The sequence below is a fragment of the Plectropomus leopardus genome, chromosome 11 (genome assembly GCF_008729295.1).
Source record: "Plectropomus leopardus isolate mb chromosome 11, YSFRI_Pleo_2.0, whole genome shotgun sequence".
Classification (NCBI taxonomy): Eukaryota; Metazoa; Chordata; class Actinopteri; order Perciformes; family Serranidae; genus Plectropomus; species Plectropomus leopardus.
Window position 1 is genome coordinate 31579569 of NC_056473.1, and position 16904 is coordinate 31596472.

The window sequence follows — 16904 nt, forward strand, 5'->3', positions numbered from 1 at the left end:
CTCAAATCTATTTTACATGAAAAAACAACTTGTCAATTATCACAAACTTTGTGTATTTCTAGTTTTTCCCTCTTCACAGTGCAGAAAGACTGCATTTTTATGAGTGGAATTCATTCGTTTTTAATACAACGCACCGGTCATAATTGTTTTCTCTACTAAAGTAGACATTTATTATCATTATTATTATTGCCAAACGTAATGCATAGGTGTGAACATAGTTTTTTAAGAAGGTAGCCTATCACTTGTGTAGCTTAAAAAAGTAAAACAAATATGTAAAAAGTAGTTTTGAACGCATTTTATTATAAGAAAACAATAACAGTCTTTGGCATCATAGTATATCATACAGTGCAGTGAGGACAGTATGCAAGTTTGTGTGCATGGACTTTGAACATGGACTTTGAAGATGTATTTCTGTGTGTGTTTGTGTGTGTGTGTGTGTGTGTGTTTTGCGGTATGAAAATGATTTTATAACTGCTGCCCCCCAAGAAAAGATATGAACAAAGCCAGTGTTTCACGTTTTCTCATGTTAGGGTCATTCTAAGAAAAGTAATTTTTGATGCTGTTAAACATAGTTGGCGGGTCATTTTTTAACTCCTACGACGACGGAAGGGTTTAATAGTAGTTTAACAGACTCTGTAATCATTAACTCTGCAGAGCACATTAGTGTCTAAAGTTTCTTTTACTCAGACTTCCATCTTATAAACTCTGCTGCTTTGAAGTATTTTCCCTCTGTGCGACAGTCATGACAAAGCAACTGAGTTTAGATGGGGGGGAAGTAGACGGGGGAGGCAGGAACATGAAGAGAGATTGATCAGCGTGTGTGTCTCTTCATTAGAGTGTTTCACCAAGGCTGTGTCCTCCACACGTTGCCACACTGTCTGGCCTATTAGAGAGACACGCGGGGAGCGTGCGTGTTGTTTGCATGTGCGTGTTTGTGTGTTGTGTCAGGTAGACTCAGGCGGTCCGTTTAGTTGCTTTCTCCATTTCTTATTACAGACCCCTGGCTTCTCCTCTCCTCTCCTCCTCTCTCCTCCTCTTTCTTGTCTCCCCCCTTTCATACCGCCATCTCTTCCCTCTCCTCTGGAGTTCAGAGTCTGTCCATCTGGAACGTCTCCCCCCTCCTCTCTCCCTCGGTCCCGTCCAGGCCGAGACACAGGGGTGAAGGCCAACACCAGTAGGGGAGAGACTGTCGGGGAGATGGAGGGACGGAGGGAGAGATGTCAGCGCTATAATGAGTAACAACATGAAAGCTGACGGAGGGAGGGAGCGAGGGAGGGAGGTGGTGGAAGAGAGATGAAGACAGAAGAGTAGAGGGACTGCTGGGGACAGAGGGAGGGATGAAGGATGGAGGGAATGGATGGGAAAGGAGAGGACTGCAGAGTGAGAGATAAAGCGGCAGCGGAGCGGTTGGGGCCCTGTGGTCCTCCACTCCGCTCCTCTCGTTCGTTTTCATTCGCCAGAGAAGAACAGAAAGGAGGAGGAGGAGACGGGGGTAGGAACAGCGTGTGTCGGCGTCCGCCTGCTCCTGCCTGTTCCTCTTTTTTTTTTTTTACTTTTTCTCCCTCTTTTTTCTCTCCAATCCCCCTCCCTTAACCATCCATCCTCCTCATCTTCTCTCGAGGATTCTTCTCTAATTTAACTTTTCATTGAAATTTTCTCCGCTCCCCCCTCCCCATCCTCCAGTTTCTCCCAGTTTGCCATTCGGCCTTGTCTTGCCAGGTCCCCTCGCGGCCGACTGACAAAGGCGCCGTTAAAAAGCCGTGTGATCCTCCATTTTAGCGCCAGCCACGCTAGTCAGAGGATTAGGGCTCTTTAATGACGCTAATCTCTCCTCCCCTTCTTTCTCAACACCCCTCCATCCCCCCTCAAAAAGTGATTTCTCCCTCTTGCTCCGACTGAATCTCTCTTCTTCGATCTTACCCCCTCTCTCTCTGCCTCTTGTCCTCACACTTTCCCAGCTTGCAAACTTTACCATCAAACTGGCTCGTACTGGTGAGCCTATAATGGTCCACGTGTCCAGACCGGCACTGTGAAAAAAACACTTTTACTTTTCTTCATTCACTCCTCTTCCTTCTTTATTTTGCTTTATTTAACATGTCTTTGAGGTTCAGTTTTGTTGCTCTTCTCGCTGAACCAAAACTGACCATTTTGAGCATTTCTTTGTCTGGTGTTTGACTGAACGATGTCTCGTTTTAGTGAAATTTGACGGAATACTGTCAGCCAGGAGAAAAAGTAAAAAATGGTGAGATCGTACAATATCTGTGTTTGAGACAGTAACCCTAATCTGTCTCAGGCTGCATTAAAAGACTTGGGACCCTGCTGGGCAGGCAGCAGGGGGTGTCTGGATTTGCATTTTATAGACACACTGTATTTTAACACCAGCCTCACTACATGAAGATGGTACATATATTGATTCTGTTGATGGCACCGACTTAAAGACCAATAAGATCCGTCTGTATTCAGCCATAGATTCAATACTTTTAATGTGTAAAGCTGGATTTTACCTTTTTTTTTTTAAATCAGATAAGTCAGCTGAGAACCAATTTTAATTTACAGCAACAACGTAGCCAAATTACTCAATAAAAAAATCTGTACATATAAACATTATCAGCTCTCGGCTTTTTAAACTGCAAATGCACCAAATCAAATGGCCGATATTTACATGGTTTGCTCAGCTGTGCTAATTCGGACTGTTAACTATGGCTGTGGATCAGTATGGCGCCGTGTTTACAGTGAATGCTTTACATTTATGACTTCACAGCATCTTTAAAAAAAAGTGAGGCTGCAATTATTGGTTATTTTTTACTATTGGGCATTTTTCACAGGGGACATTTTGACATGTCTCAGCGGGGAAGGACAGGTGTAAACAGTCAGTTGAGTGAGGACTGAATTCCATTTAGCTTCTTTAGTTTCAGGGTCCCTGTTTTGATCATACCGGCTCACTGTCACACTCTAATGACTTAGCAGGAAACTTGAAACAAACAGAGTCTTTGTTAATAATATTTTCCCACTATTAAAAGTCTAAATCCCTGCTAAGATTCAACCTGAATGAAGTGCTTTATAGAAGAGAAAGCTCTGTATGATTCATTTTTCTTCATCCCTCACTTGCACAGCAGTGCTTTTACTATTTAATTGTGCAAACAAATAAAAGGGTCTTTTTGTCCAGTAATTGTTCATTGTATAAAATGGCAAAACAAACAAACAAAAAAACCCAAAAACAGTCCACTACGTTGCACTGCCATGTTTCTACAGTAGCCCACAATGGTCAAACCAAACACTGACTCTTGGTAAGACCATTCCCACATTGGTGTCGGCTGTTTTTCTCCTACACACTTGAATTAAATTAAGTTTTGGTTGGTTGCAATCTGTAACCTCAGCCACATGATGCCACTAAATCTTAAACTCTATACCTTTAAAAAAAAACTGAGAAAAGTATTAAACCCAGTTAAAAGAATATGGTTGTAATATTTTCTCTGAATATGATGTTAATGATCGATTATCAAAATGTTGACAAGTGACTTTCCATTGATGGATTTTTGATCGATAAGCGATTTTTCGGCTAATCATTTCATCATAAATTAAATTTAGCTTACTGATGATGATAGCCAAAAATCTGCATATCTGTCGAGCGTTTGGATCATTGCATAGATTAAGCTGTAGCTTGCTTGACTGTGAGCCCAGTGTGTGAAGTTCACAAGTATAGAAGTGAACACTTGGGGAGCTAAATGTTTGTGTTGTCTCCCACACTAAAATCTGTCCTACCTCTGTCTGTCCAGTGTAATGTCCCACTGACTGGATTTTGATGAAACCCGATAAAGTGACTTTCAAACGTGTTTGCTTGTTTTAAATAAAGAGTGACAGCCTCATTCCCGGGGCGTTACGTGTTATTATTACATTATTTTATGACATCAGTTGTAAATGAAGACTCCTAAATGCATCACGGTGTCTTTTACCTCTAAAAAGCATCACTGTTTTTACACTCTTCATCTAATAACAAGTACTTATTTGAGAAAGAAACTCTGAAAATAATCGTCATTACTTAATCTAATAATGTCAGAGTTTTATTAGTGCCAAATTCAGTTCAATACAACTCCAGTTATTTCACAGAGGTTGTTCAATTTTGAGCAAGTGTAAAACAGACATGCACACAGACAAGCAAATGAGCTGGTTAAGACTATGTTGCGCTGTTGGTGCAGCTACTTTTAAACATTAATTTAACCCACAATGAAAACTGATAAATTAACAGTGAATTTATGACATTTTTCAGAATTTGTCAGAATTCAGCAAAATTATGCTCCTCAAATCGTCTCCTTTTCTCTCACTTTTTCCTTATTTATGTATTCCTGAGCACTGCTTCTTAATCAGTGCTCTCAAGGATGACATATTGCTTGTTGTTCTCCTTTGACCCTGTCAAAACTTCCATACTTTCCTTCATCCTCCATCCTTCCTTCTTTCATGCTCTCAATTTTTCTGTCCCTCCCTGCCCCATCTGTCTCTCTCTCCCTCTCGCCTTGTTGTTAGGCTTCATGTTGATATCTTTATTTCTTGTGTTTTCTTAAGCCTTTTTTTATATTTTCCTTCTAGCTTCTAGTCAAATTTATAAGTCATGCTTTTACAATTTTTTTTAACCCAGACCCCCCTGCAGAGTTCTATTTGCTCATCGCAGTGCCTACATTTTCTCTGCGATCGATTCATCACAAGAATCCGTTTTCCACCCCCTCTCTGCACGTCGTAATACACAGCAGACACACACACACACACACGGGACACACACAAGATTGTGGTAGCAGTAGGTTGAGGTAAAACGGTGTGCGCTTTGGAGAGATTTCTAAAATTATCACTGAAAACTTCTCTTCTGCACATGTGTCCGTGCCCAAAGTGTTTGCAGAAATATTGGCACAAAGACTTTTTCCAATCTCCTCGTCCTATCACTCTAGTTTCCTTATTTTCTCTCTTTGATTTGTTGCTGGCCTAGTTGATATAGCTATCAGATAAAAGCAAAGAAAACTCCTACCCCCTCCCTCTCTCCCTCTCTCCCTCTCTTCCTCTCTTCTCCTCTTTACATTTTTCAGGCAAATGCTAAATAGCTTTACTGTGCTGCTTCACAGAGCGCACAAAGAAGAACAGAACAATATCAAGCATTATTCAGCCCCCTCTTTTGTCGCCTCGGATCCATTCTGAAGTGTCTATTAAAGGAGTCGTGGCCTTTTTGTCGCCTCTGTGCCAGACTACACAGGAGGGGGGGGGGGGGGCAATGCATAATCTCCTATGTATGACAGATAAAGGGAGAGAATATCGCCATCTTTCCGCTCTGCTCTCCACATCTCCTAATCGCTTTTCCGACGTTTCAATCTGCCAAGGCCCTAATGAAAATATGATGAGGCGGATCTATGGTCCTCGGGGACGGATGGAGGGATGGGAGGGGAGGTGAGGGGAGGGATGGAACGAGGGATGGCTGCAGAGGGAGAATGAAGGGAGAGAAAATACACTCTGTCCTTATTTCTGGGCTCCGTCGGGGATACATAGTTCTTGGAGCTTTCTATTTAGATGTTGCTGCTGCCGGAGTGTGTCTCTCTCTTCTGTTTCATTCTCTCTCTTTATCTCTGCCATCCTCATTTTCCTCCTGTATATGTGTGTGTGTGTGTGTGTGTGTAACCAGGATAAATGTGTTTATTTTTTTTGTTTATACCCTCTTTTTCTCATTTGAACTCCCACCGGCTGCCTCCACCGCCTTCTGCCTTCCAAGAAAGATGTAACTTCTTCTTAATCATTCTAATGCTCTGTTTTACCCTCACTTTTTTCTGTCTGTGCTCGCCTGTCTCTTTTTTTTTTGTAAATCCTGCAGCTGTGTACAAAGTCTGTGTGTGTTTTCCTGCTGCAGATGGATCAAAGGCGTTTTCTTAAAAAATGTCCTGTGTCTGTTTCTATCTCTGTCAGATGGTGATGATGACCCAGCAGGGCTGTCCTGGGTGCCTTCCTCGCCCTCCAGTAAAGACGTGGCATCGCCCTCGCAAATGCCCGATGGCTGCTGCGACCTCGGCATGGCCACCGGCGGCGAGGAGGAAGGAGGCGCCGGGCTGCCGTACCCCTGCCAGTTCTGTGACAAGTCCTTCAGGTATCAAACTCACTGCTTTGCTTCCACTGAGATGCTGCAGGTTTCATCTTGGTGCAGAAAATAACACTAATGTCATACTTGGCTGTTCGGTTGCATCCTCATAGCATGAATATCAATGTGTACATGAATAAACAGTATTCTCAATATTGCCATGGTAACATGGACCACTAAGGCAAACAGTGAAAGGAATGAGGTGAATACATTTCTCACTCAACTCTCCAGGGACTAACTCAAGACCCACTTTAAGAACAGCTGTCACACACACCATAGAGTCATCATCATAATCCTCCTTATTACTTCTGATACCGAGCTGTCCTCTCTGTTCTTCTCTGCTTTCTTATTACTGAATGCACTGACATTAAACAATGTTTCAATTTTAACTTTCCTTTGAAACTAAAGATTACCAGACTGCAATTATCATGGAATGACATGCAGAAAAAAAGTTCCTACCTCTATAAAATAGAAATAGGAACGGTATACTTCTGCTGATGGGTCCGTTTTTGTACGTGGGGAGAAAAAGTACGCAGGTTTTTGTTTTTCAGCGTCAGTGCAACTGTTTTATTATTTTCTGAACATAAAACCTGTGTGGCATTCTGATGTTATAACACAGGATATTTTTATGAATGATAACAGACATGCTGATTGGTTGGGAATGGTGTCACTTGTGCAGAGTGTCCATACATGGCATTCCTGGAATTTAAGCTGTCTTAAAAGACACTTCAGCGTATTCTGGTGTTTCCACCCTCTTGGTGAAATAAAGCCACACTTTGGACCTTTGCTTCCTCTCCCAATGACTGAGTTTGAGGTCATTTGTTTTGCAATGCACAACTGTATGAAAAACATGTTTGCATCGATAAAAGGAATTTATGAAAAATGTACTTGATACTCAGTTTATTTTAGTAAGGGTGTTTTATTTTATCAAATCACCAAGCTTTAACATGCCAGATAATAGTGTTCATTCTGAGCTTTCGTAAATGACTGCTTCTCACGTTTCTCCTCTTGATCGTCCCCAGCCGCCTGAGCTACCTGAAGCGCCACGAGCAGATCCACAGCGACAAGCTGCCGTTTAAGTGTACCTTCTGCAGCCGTCTGTTCAAACACAAGAGGAGCAGAGACCGCCATGTCAAACTCCACACAGGTACATAATCAGTCAGCTAGCACTGCGTAATGCGCTTTGGCATAAGGACCTAATGGGTAGCAGATTCACAGTTAATTAATAAATGGAATCTTCTGTTATTCAAGAATTCAAGTAACAGAAAGAAAAAAAAGGCTTTCAACACAACCACATTCTGTCTGTCAATATGTTGAGGTCTAAAAGAAGAAGAAATCGTATCTAAGAAATGTGTTATTTGATACAGGAGATAAGAAGTACAGTTGTCAGGAGTGTGAAGCTGCATTCTCCCGCTCTGATCACCTGAAGATCCATCTGAAGACACACAGGTAACTGCTTCTGATCCTTTTATCATGACATCTGCTCTTGATGTTGATTGAAATGATTATCGAACGTTTCTTTGTTTGTTACCTCTTGATTCCGATGTTTTATTTGACTCTTCAAATTTAGAATGTTGAATATTGCTTTTTATTCGTAATTGATTTTTCTGGATCTAATGTGTGTCTGTATTAATGTTTCTTCACACCTCCAGCTCCAGCAAACCTTTTAAGTGCAGTGTGTGCAAGCGTGGCTTTTCCTCCACCTCATCACTGCAGAGCCACATGCAGGTAAACAGTATTTTTACATCAAATTTTAGTCAGAATGCCTTGATCTACTTCCCACTACTGCTCGTGAACTTAAAATCTCCATGGATGCTAATGCAATTTCCAAAATAAGTTACGACAACAAATAACCAAAATAAAACAGTAAGGCAACTGTTGGTATTACAATGCATTTAAACTAGTACACGAGTCAAAGTTGTAATAGGAGGAGGCACTAGTTTATTGTCATTATATAAAAACCTTTTGGCAGAGTGTTACAGCGCATGCTTCTTTAAATCGTGACTCCTTTCTGACTCTTGCAGGCTCACCGCAAGAACCGAGAGCACCTCGCACTGAGGAGCGAGAGGGATGGAGGGAAGAAGGGAGACGGTGACCTGGAGCAAGACCTGTTTATGTGTGATTACTGCGAGGAGACGTTCAGTCAGACAGACGAACTGGAGAAACACGTCCTGACCAGACACCCCCAGCTGTCCGACCGAGCCGACCTGCAATGCATCCACTGTCCTGAGATCTTTCTGGACGAGGCCTCTCTCCTTACGCATATTGAAACACAGCACGCCAACCGCAAACACAAGTACTGTAGAGTTTTTAAAGTTTACAAACCACTCATTTTTATTAACGTCCAATGCTGGCATATAACTTGTACTTAACTTGTCTTTTTTTTGTACCTCCAGATGTCCTGTTTGTTCAGAACAGTTCCCATCTGTGGAGGATGTCTACTGCCACCTCGACAGCCATCGCCAGCCTGACTCGTCCAATCACAGCGCTGCCAGTCCTGACCCCGCGCTGGGCAGTGTGGCCTCAATGAGCTCAGCCACTCCAGATTCAAGTGCCAGTCTTGAGAGAGGCTCCACACCGGACTCTACTCTAAAGCCCATCCAGGGCATCGAACGGGGCCGCAGAAGAGGCACCGACACTGGGGAAGAGATCGGGATAAGTCTGGGTCATCAAGGTGGAGGTATGTTGCAAAAGTCCCTTATTTATAGAGAAAACAGTTCAGTGTTTCGCTGATGTAAAGTTGATCTGTCTATCTCCTCAGGTGGAGGAGGGAACTGGGGTAAAGTGACGTACTCTTGCCCTTACTGCTCGAAGAGAGACTTCCACAGCTTGGCGGTTTTGGAGATCCATTTGAAGACCATCCACGCAGATAAGCCACAGCAGAGCCACACATGTCATCTCTGCCTGGACACCCTGCCGACGCTCTACAACCTCAACGAACACGTGCGCAAAGCTCACCGTGCCAGTGGAGGAAACGTGGGCTCGGCACCAGCAGCGTTTCCCCTGCTGCAGTTCACCAACGTCACAGCGTTCCACTGTAACTACTGCCCAGACATGTTTGGAGACATCAACTCTTTGCAAGAACACATCAGAGTGTCGCACTGCCTGCCCGGTGGGATCGTGGCGGGGTCCACCACATTAGGTGTGTTGTTGAAGAGAGCTACTCTTCCAAAAATGGAGAGTAACTTAAGACAGCTGTATGACATCGAAAGGTGTTGCAATGTTACGTTCGACAGATGATGCGGTCAAAAAAAGGCTGTTTCAATATATAGCAGTATTTGGTTAAGTGGCTATGAACAATGAATCTGTCAATCTTTATTTCTCTATCCTAGAGGGGAATCATGCCTTCTTCTGCAACCAGTGCTCCATGGGATTCTTGACGGAGTCGTCGTTGACTGAACACATTCAGCAGACGCACTGCACCTCCGCCGCAGGGGGTGGAGCTGCATCTGGAGGAGCGGTGGCCAAACTGGAGTCTCCTGTACTACAGGCTGCATCGCAGTCCTTCATGGAGGTGAGTTAGTCAGGGATAACATTTCGAGAACAACCTTTTAATCAAAATGTAGCTCGTCTGTCTTTACGCATGTCAGAGCTATTACTAATCAGTGGCTGAGCTGTGCAATAAGCTGCTTCCTATCTAATTAGGTGGTTTCCTGTACTCTGTCATGAGGCCAATGAAGCGTTAAATGAAGCATATTTCTCATGTAAATTTAGATGAAGCTTCCCTGATAATGCTACTATATGAAATACTTTCAGTCTTCAATCAGTGAGTCTGCAGTTATTGCAGGTAACAGCTGGTCTGCTCTGAAGTTGATTCAAATCAAATCGTTTTATTACCGACTGCATTCTTGTTTCCAGCTTGTATTTGATGCAGATTTGAGGGACGAAACAAAGTCTAATGGAATCTAACATTTTATTGCCATATTATTATATTATTGATATATTGCCTAACCCTACTGTCTGTCTTAATAACTGACGTATTTGTCAATTTTCAATAATCTTAAAAAAAGTAAAGAGTTATTATCCACGCACAGGTTTACTCCTGCCCTTACTGCACCAACTCTCCTATCTTCGGCTCACTCCTCAAGCTCACCAAGCACATAAAGGAGAACCACAAGAACATCCCGTTGGCTAACAACAAACGGCAGGCAAAGGTAGCAGACCTAAGCCCCGCCTCCTCCGACGTAGAGATCTCCTCCCCGAAACGACACAGACTCGGAGGGGACTCCACCCCCTCCATGGGGAGCAACGGGGACTACCCGTGCAACCAGTGCGACCTGCGATTCTCCAGCTTTGAGGGTTTCCAGGTCCACCTCAAGTCACACCTGGAGATGCTGCTGAGGCGCCAGTCCTGCCCTCAGTGCAACAAGGAGGACTTTGAATCCCAGGAGGCATTGCTGCAACACCTGACAGTGCACTACACCACCACGTCGACGCAGTATGTGTGCGAGAGCTGCGATAAGCAGTTTTCCTCAGTGGACGACCTGCAGAAACACCTGCTGGACATGCACACCTTTGTCCTGTACCACTGCACTCTCTGCCAGGAGGTCTTTGACTCCAAGGTGTCCATACAGGTGAAGACAAAACCTTCTTCATTGATTGTTACTTAGGGACTGTTACTACCCAAAATATAAGCAAAAAAAGTGACCTCAAAAATGTGATTTTTTTTTTTTTTTTTTTACTTTTTCTGTACATAATTTTACATAGATAATTAAGATAATTATAAATATAGTTTTGTGGACATTTTTTCCTCGTTTTTTGGATGATTTCTCCCCAGCTAATTTTCTGATAATTTTCCTATCACTATTTACTATTTTTTTCAGGACATTTCTTTCCAAGTTGCTCATTATGTTTTCCCTGTGTTTTTAAAAGAAATTAAACCAATTTAATTAGGTTTCATAGGTTTAAATGCTGGATAAAGGCATCTGAATGCACCATTTATTTCTGCAAAAAATATTCACATCAACTCATAGACAAGAACATTTATGTGCTATGGTATTTAAAAACAATTAACATTAGTGAAACAACCGTAGCTATGAACTAACTTGGCTTGCACTCTTCTTCCCACCCTCTGTCATTCAGGTGCATTTGGCAGTGAAGCATAGCAATGAGAAGAAGCTGTTTCGCTGCACAGCCTGTGCCTGGGACTTCAGGAAGGAGACAGATCTTCAGATCCATGTGAAACATAACCACCTGGGCCAGAGGTCAGGCCTCCCAGGGGGGCTCGGAGCAGGTACGTCTTTCTTAGAATCATGTGCTAAGCTTCATTAGTAAAGTACATTTGACTATTTAAATAAAATGCCATGATAGTAAAATAGACAAGAATATAATAAAAAAACAAGCAGAAGTCAACATTTATCAATGAAAAACAACCAAAAACAAAAAGAGTCTAGAAAATCGAGATTTAGTGTTGGTGCAGTATTTACTTGACAGCAGTCTTGTAGAGTAGATTGAGCATCAATCTGCATATTGTAATCCAACTTCTGTCTCACAGGACTCAAGCCCCGGAAGTGCATCTTCTGTGGAGAGACATTTGGTACCGAGGTGGAGCTCCAATGCCACATCACCACACACAGCAAGAAGTTCACGTGTCGCTTCTGCGGCAAAGCTTTCCAAGCCATCTCGCTGCTAGAAAGACACCTGAGGGAGAAGCACTGCATCTTTGATGGTGGCAACATCACTGGGAATGGAAGTGGTGCAGGGAGCGGTGGCAGTCAAAATGGGACGCCCAATGGGCTGGCGCAGTCCTCCAAGCGAGGAACAGGAAGCGGTGGCAATGGAGGCACCGGAAGCGTCGAAAGAGCAACAGTGGCGGCGGCTGAACAGGCCGACCTGCAGAACATGTTGCTGAAGAGCGCAGTTGTGGGAGGAGGAGCCGCACAGGGAGGAGATACAGCCAACAGCCATGAGGCAAGCGGAGGGGAGGAGGAGCTGGACAATTCAGAGCCCATGTACGCCTGTGATATCTGCGGAGCGGCCTACACCATGGAGTCGCTTCTGCAGAACCACCGGCTGCGAGATCACAACATCCGACCGGGAGAAGATGATGCTGGTAAGATGCGTTTTCAGTGGGGCTGTCAAATGATTAACGTTTTAAAATCAGAATTAATCGTGGAAGTAGTTATTTGCATAATCACATTTTTTTAATTACGTTTTAATTTTTTTTATTTTATTATTTTTATGACGTCCGTATTGACAAGATAAAGCAATTCTTACCAGATTGTCTTGAATAGGATTTTTTTTTAATACCTAAAAAACTGCATTAATTAGTACAAAGACAGGCTTGTCTGTAAGAGAGAGACTCGTGTGAACCCATAGAACCATTTTCATTAAGATATCTTGAGGTCAGAGGGACCCCTGTAAAATGTCCATGCTGTTTTTCCATCGCCTAACTTTGGAACATTATTATGAGAGGATAACATGACGTGGTTGGTACCACTAGATTTTCATGATACCATTATCGTCAATTAAAAATCAGCCCAGTAGAGCCTTTTGAAGGAGGAAATGCCGGCCAGTGATTAAAAATAAAAATGCATTTCCAGAAAGCATTTTCAAACAGAATGAACCAGTTTTAATTATTTCCAGTTATGTATATGTTGTTTTTATCTCTTCTGGCCAAAAGCGAAGGAAGGGTGGCAGCTTCTCTTGTACCCAACTGTGTTAAATGAGCAGATAATATCGGCCTATATTGACCGCAGGCCCCCAAATCAAATCAAATCGAAATCATATCATGGTAGACTTTGTAATGTCTGCAAACATCATATCGATATGATATTGTGTCGTGATGAAACCAGTGATCTACACGCCTAGTGCCAACAGACATCTGCTGTAATTAATATGCTGACTATGGATTAGTAATCCATACAACCCCACTTAAAAAATATCCCTTTAATTACAATTTACAGTTTCAACAGGATATAAAAATATTTTGATGATGATAAAAGTAATTTCATATACCAGGTTCTCGAAAGAAGAAGGCGGACTTTATCAAGGGGAACCACAAATGCAACGTGTGCTCCAGAACATTCTTCTCTGAGAACGGCCTTCGTGAGCACGCTCAGACGCATCGCGGCCCCGCCAAACACTACATGTGTCCGATATGTGGCGAGCGTTTCCCCTCTCTGCTGACCCTCACTGAACACAAGGTAAGTTACTTTTGTTTCCTTCCAGTCTGCATATACAGCTTGTATATGTGCAGTCTATATAGTTCTGTGCATATCTTTTGGGTACTCTATGTTTCAGCATGTAATTTTTAGGTTAATATGGAGGGAACAAAGAGAGTTAGTGGATTCCCTCACAGGTATAACAACACAGCCATCTGTGTGGATACACAGATTTTTTTTGCTTTTCTCTTGTGTTACCTTTTTGTTGCTTTCTGTCTGTGTATCTGTCTTTTGATCCTGAAACTTTTTTGGCTGCTTTGAATTTAGAATGTTAAATTGTCCTGAGAGAGGCAATTTGTGCTGCACCACACTACGGGAAAATATTCAAAAACATGTATTGTGTAATGCAGCTACAGTAAGCGAATATAACAACAGCTCCTGTGCTTTGATAAAAGGTATTATTACTCTCTACTTTGTGCATCATTATGTTCTTACCCTCTGTATGTATTCCCTCTCTGCAGGTGACCCACAGTAAGAGCCTGGACACAGGTACCTGTCGAATCTGCAAGATGCCCCTGCAGAGTGAGGAGGAGTTTATAGAGCATTGTCAGATGCACCCCGACCTCCGCAACTCCCTCACTGGCTTCCGCTGCGTCGTCTGCATGCAGACTGTCACCTCCACCCTTGAGCTGAAGATCCATGGCACCTTCCACATGCAGAAGCTCTCCACTAGTTCTGCACTTGGAGGAGCAGGAGGAGGAGGTGGGAACGGAGGAGTAGGTGGAGGGAGCGGTTCAGCGTCATCATCCCCAAACGGGCAGCTGCAGCAGCATAAGTTGTATAAATGCGCCTTCTGCCTAAAGGAGTTCAAGAACAAAGGGGAGCTGGTGAAGCTGGATGTCAACGGACTGCCTTATGGCCTCTGTGCTGGCTGCATGAGCAGGTGCGAAGCCAAGTTAATACCTGATAAATTTGTGTGTGTCATACTAAACTCTTTGAAACCTAAGCAAATTGGCTTTATTTCTTTCAAAAAACATGGGAGAAATATATGAGTAGCTTAAGAAGACATGACCCAAAAATTAGCAAGAAATTTGTGAAAAGTTACAAAAGAACCCTGAAAATTGGCATAAAAGAAGAAAAAAAACAAACAAGAGAATTACCTGAAAAAAGTGCCTTGTCTTGCCTTTGCCCACATGTATTTGCAGAGCAAATTAAATCAATTCTGTCAGGCTTCAAAGGTTTAAATGCTTGTGCAAGGTGTCTGAACGAAGGTAAACAAAAGTCATGTCGAGCCAGGTTTCAATGAGTGACGTCAACAGTAGATTACTTCTCCCTCTCACATATGTAACATGCAATATTGCTGGGTCTAGCTGAGATGGAACAAGCAAAAACAACTATTTTCTTTTCTAAAATCAGCTAAAGTAAACCAAATGTTCAATCAAATCAGGGGCACGAACGGCCAGAGCCCCAGCCAGGGAGGAGCTGCCACGCCTGGGGACACGCCGGGAGAGAAGGCCATGGCCGGGCTGAGGTGTCCGGAGTGCGGGGTGAAGTTCGAAAGTGTGGAGGATTTGGAGAGTCACGTCCAGACAGATCACCCTGAAGTCAGCCCCGAAACCAGCGCAGCAGGAAAGAAGGCTGAGGCTTCCCCTGCGCCTAAGGTGAGACAGGATAGACTGAGAGACTCGTGCTTTTATGGAAAGTCTTGGATGACAATGTCTCAAATCAAATGTTTGGCATTGCAAGAGGAAGTTTGGTAATGTCAAGAAATGTAACAATTTATCCTCCAAAATACTAAAAACTAGAATCCGGTGTGCGTGTTAAATGTTAATATCTCTGTTGTGCATCAACAAAATGAACAGGACTTAGAGTGCAGTGAAACATTACACAGTGTAATTATGGTCAGCACTGTATGTGAAATCCATGTAAATATGAAAAGCAGCATTTAACAGATGGAGACATTTTCAGGGGTGCAGGAGACTCAACAATCCTGCTGAACTGTATGTTTGCATGAGTCCTATGTAAGTGTGTGTGTGTATGTGTGTGTGAGTGCACGCACGCCCAAAGAGTCGGTGCGTGCTGCTTTGTGTCTGCAGCTTGCATACATGCGCATGTGTGTACGTCGGTGTGTCAGCTGAGCCCCACTGGGTCCTGCGGCTGGGGCGTGCTGAGGCATTGTGGGAGCTGTTCGCTCTACTTGATATTGACAGTCAGGCTCCCCGGGACTTGCCGCGTGTCTATGTGTGTGAGAGTGTGTACTTGCAAGTGAGCATGTCTGTGTGCGAGTGTGTGTGTGTTGGAGGCAGTTCCCAGGGACCCTCTGTCTTACCTGCACCTTTGTTTCTGCTTAGTCTAACAGCACAAAGCAGACAAAGTAGGATTTCTGTGTGTGTGTGTGTGTGTGTGTGTGTGTGTGTGTAGCAGGCTGAAGCAGCAGAGAGATAGTGGAAGTGGGGCCTTTGTGTATTTTGTATGTGTTTGTGCATGAGTGATCGCTGTGTGCTGTGAATGGATAAGCAGAGCCTCTGCTTCTTCTTTTCTTTGTTTCTGTGTCTCTCACCCTTGTTTCTCTGACTCTTTCTGCATCTCTTTCTTCCTCTTTTGTCCTCTTTTCTTCTACACTCGTTCCTCCTTTTTCTGTTTCATTGCTTTTTCCCTTAATCTATTTCCCGTTCGCTCCCTTCCTTATTAATTTCTGTCTTTCTCTCCTTCTCTGCAGAGGTCTTACTCTGTCTGTGTGTGTGTGTGTGTGTGTCTGCATACTTCGTCTTCCTTTCACCAAGTCTCTAAAGACTTGGACTTTCGGTGTTGCTTGATTAGTGTGAGACTATGTGGGGTTCACATGTCTTGCATGTTGAGTATTTAATCAACAAAAATAACTCATCACGAGCTTTCCACTTTACTATGAACATTTTTTACTAAATATCATGTGTCCACACCTAACTCTTTGTATTGCTTTATTTTGGGTAAATAAATGTAATATTGCTTACTGTTTTCACATGAAAGATAATGATTTCTTTGTGTTTCTGTGTTTGTATCTAACAGAAAAAGACCTACCAGTGTATTAAATGCCAAATGACGTTTGAGACGGAAAGAGAGATCCAGATTCATGTCGCCAATCACATGATCGGTGAGTGAGGCGCAGCTCTTTCACTCTGTTTGTGTTCTACTCTTAAGTGTTTTTGTCAGTGAGTGTGAGTCTGATACTGCATTTCGGTGACTGCGAATGTTTCATTTCCTTGTTTTTTCTCTTGGTTTAACACCACAACTATTGTGGTGTTCCTGCACGCATTTCATATTAAAGCACCTCTCCAGAGCAACACACGCACAGAGAGGTGTGAGACAGACAGGTGAAATGAAGAGCTCTTTTTAACCTGTGGGCTGCCTGGGCCAGCTGTTGTGCAATTTAACACTTGACTGCACCTCTAAAGGAATGGAAACTTGACTTAGAAAACAGTCGAAATTACAGATAAAGCTTAGTGTAAAAATGAGAGAAACCTTTCAGGAGCCACAGTGATAACTTGCATCGAATCACTTCTACACGAAACACCGGGCTATTCATCACTTAAGTATTCGTAGTTCGGCCTGGATGAAGACAAACACCATTTAGCATGTGATGTTTTGATGCTGCTTTTGCCTAGACGTCATTCACGATTGCATTACTTAAGCAGCTGATCAGTGGTCCAGTGTTGGTC

The 16904-nt window shown here is 43.1% G+C and overlaps 1 protein-coding gene across 2 annotated transcripts in view; it reads left to right on the plus strand.

Moving 5' to 3' along the window:
* znf423 (zinc finger protein 423) overlaps nucleotides 1-16904 on the plus strand; it is a 193305-nt gene that overhangs the window by 82359 nt on the left and 94042 nt on the right. For both annotated transcript variants that reach the window (XM_042496260.1, XM_042496261.1), the window contains 15 exons: nucleotides 5938-6115; nucleotides 7129-7253; nucleotides 7474-7555; nucleotides 7759-7834; nucleotides 8131-8402; nucleotides 8503-8786; nucleotides 8868-9248; nucleotides 9439-9620; nucleotides 10141-10680; nucleotides 11189-11339; nucleotides 11601-12158; nucleotides 13067-13251; nucleotides 13731-14152; nucleotides 14657-14870; nucleotides 16255-16339. In XM_042496260.1, the coding sequence (XP_042352194.1) occupies nucleotides 5938-6115; nucleotides 7129-7253; nucleotides 7474-7555; nucleotides 7759-7834; nucleotides 8131-8402; nucleotides 8503-8786; nucleotides 8868-9248; nucleotides 9439-9620; nucleotides 10141-10680; nucleotides 11189-11339; nucleotides 11601-12158; nucleotides 13067-13251; nucleotides 13731-14152; nucleotides 14657-14870; nucleotides 16255-16339 (3735 nt within the window). The remainder of the gene's footprint in view (nucleotides 1-5937; nucleotides 6116-7128; nucleotides 7254-7473; nucleotides 7556-7758; nucleotides 7835-8130; nucleotides 8403-8502; nucleotides 8787-8867; nucleotides 9249-9438; nucleotides 9621-10140; nucleotides 10681-11188; nucleotides 11340-11600; nucleotides 12159-13066; nucleotides 13252-13730; nucleotides 14153-14656; nucleotides 14871-16254; nucleotides 16340-16904) is intronic.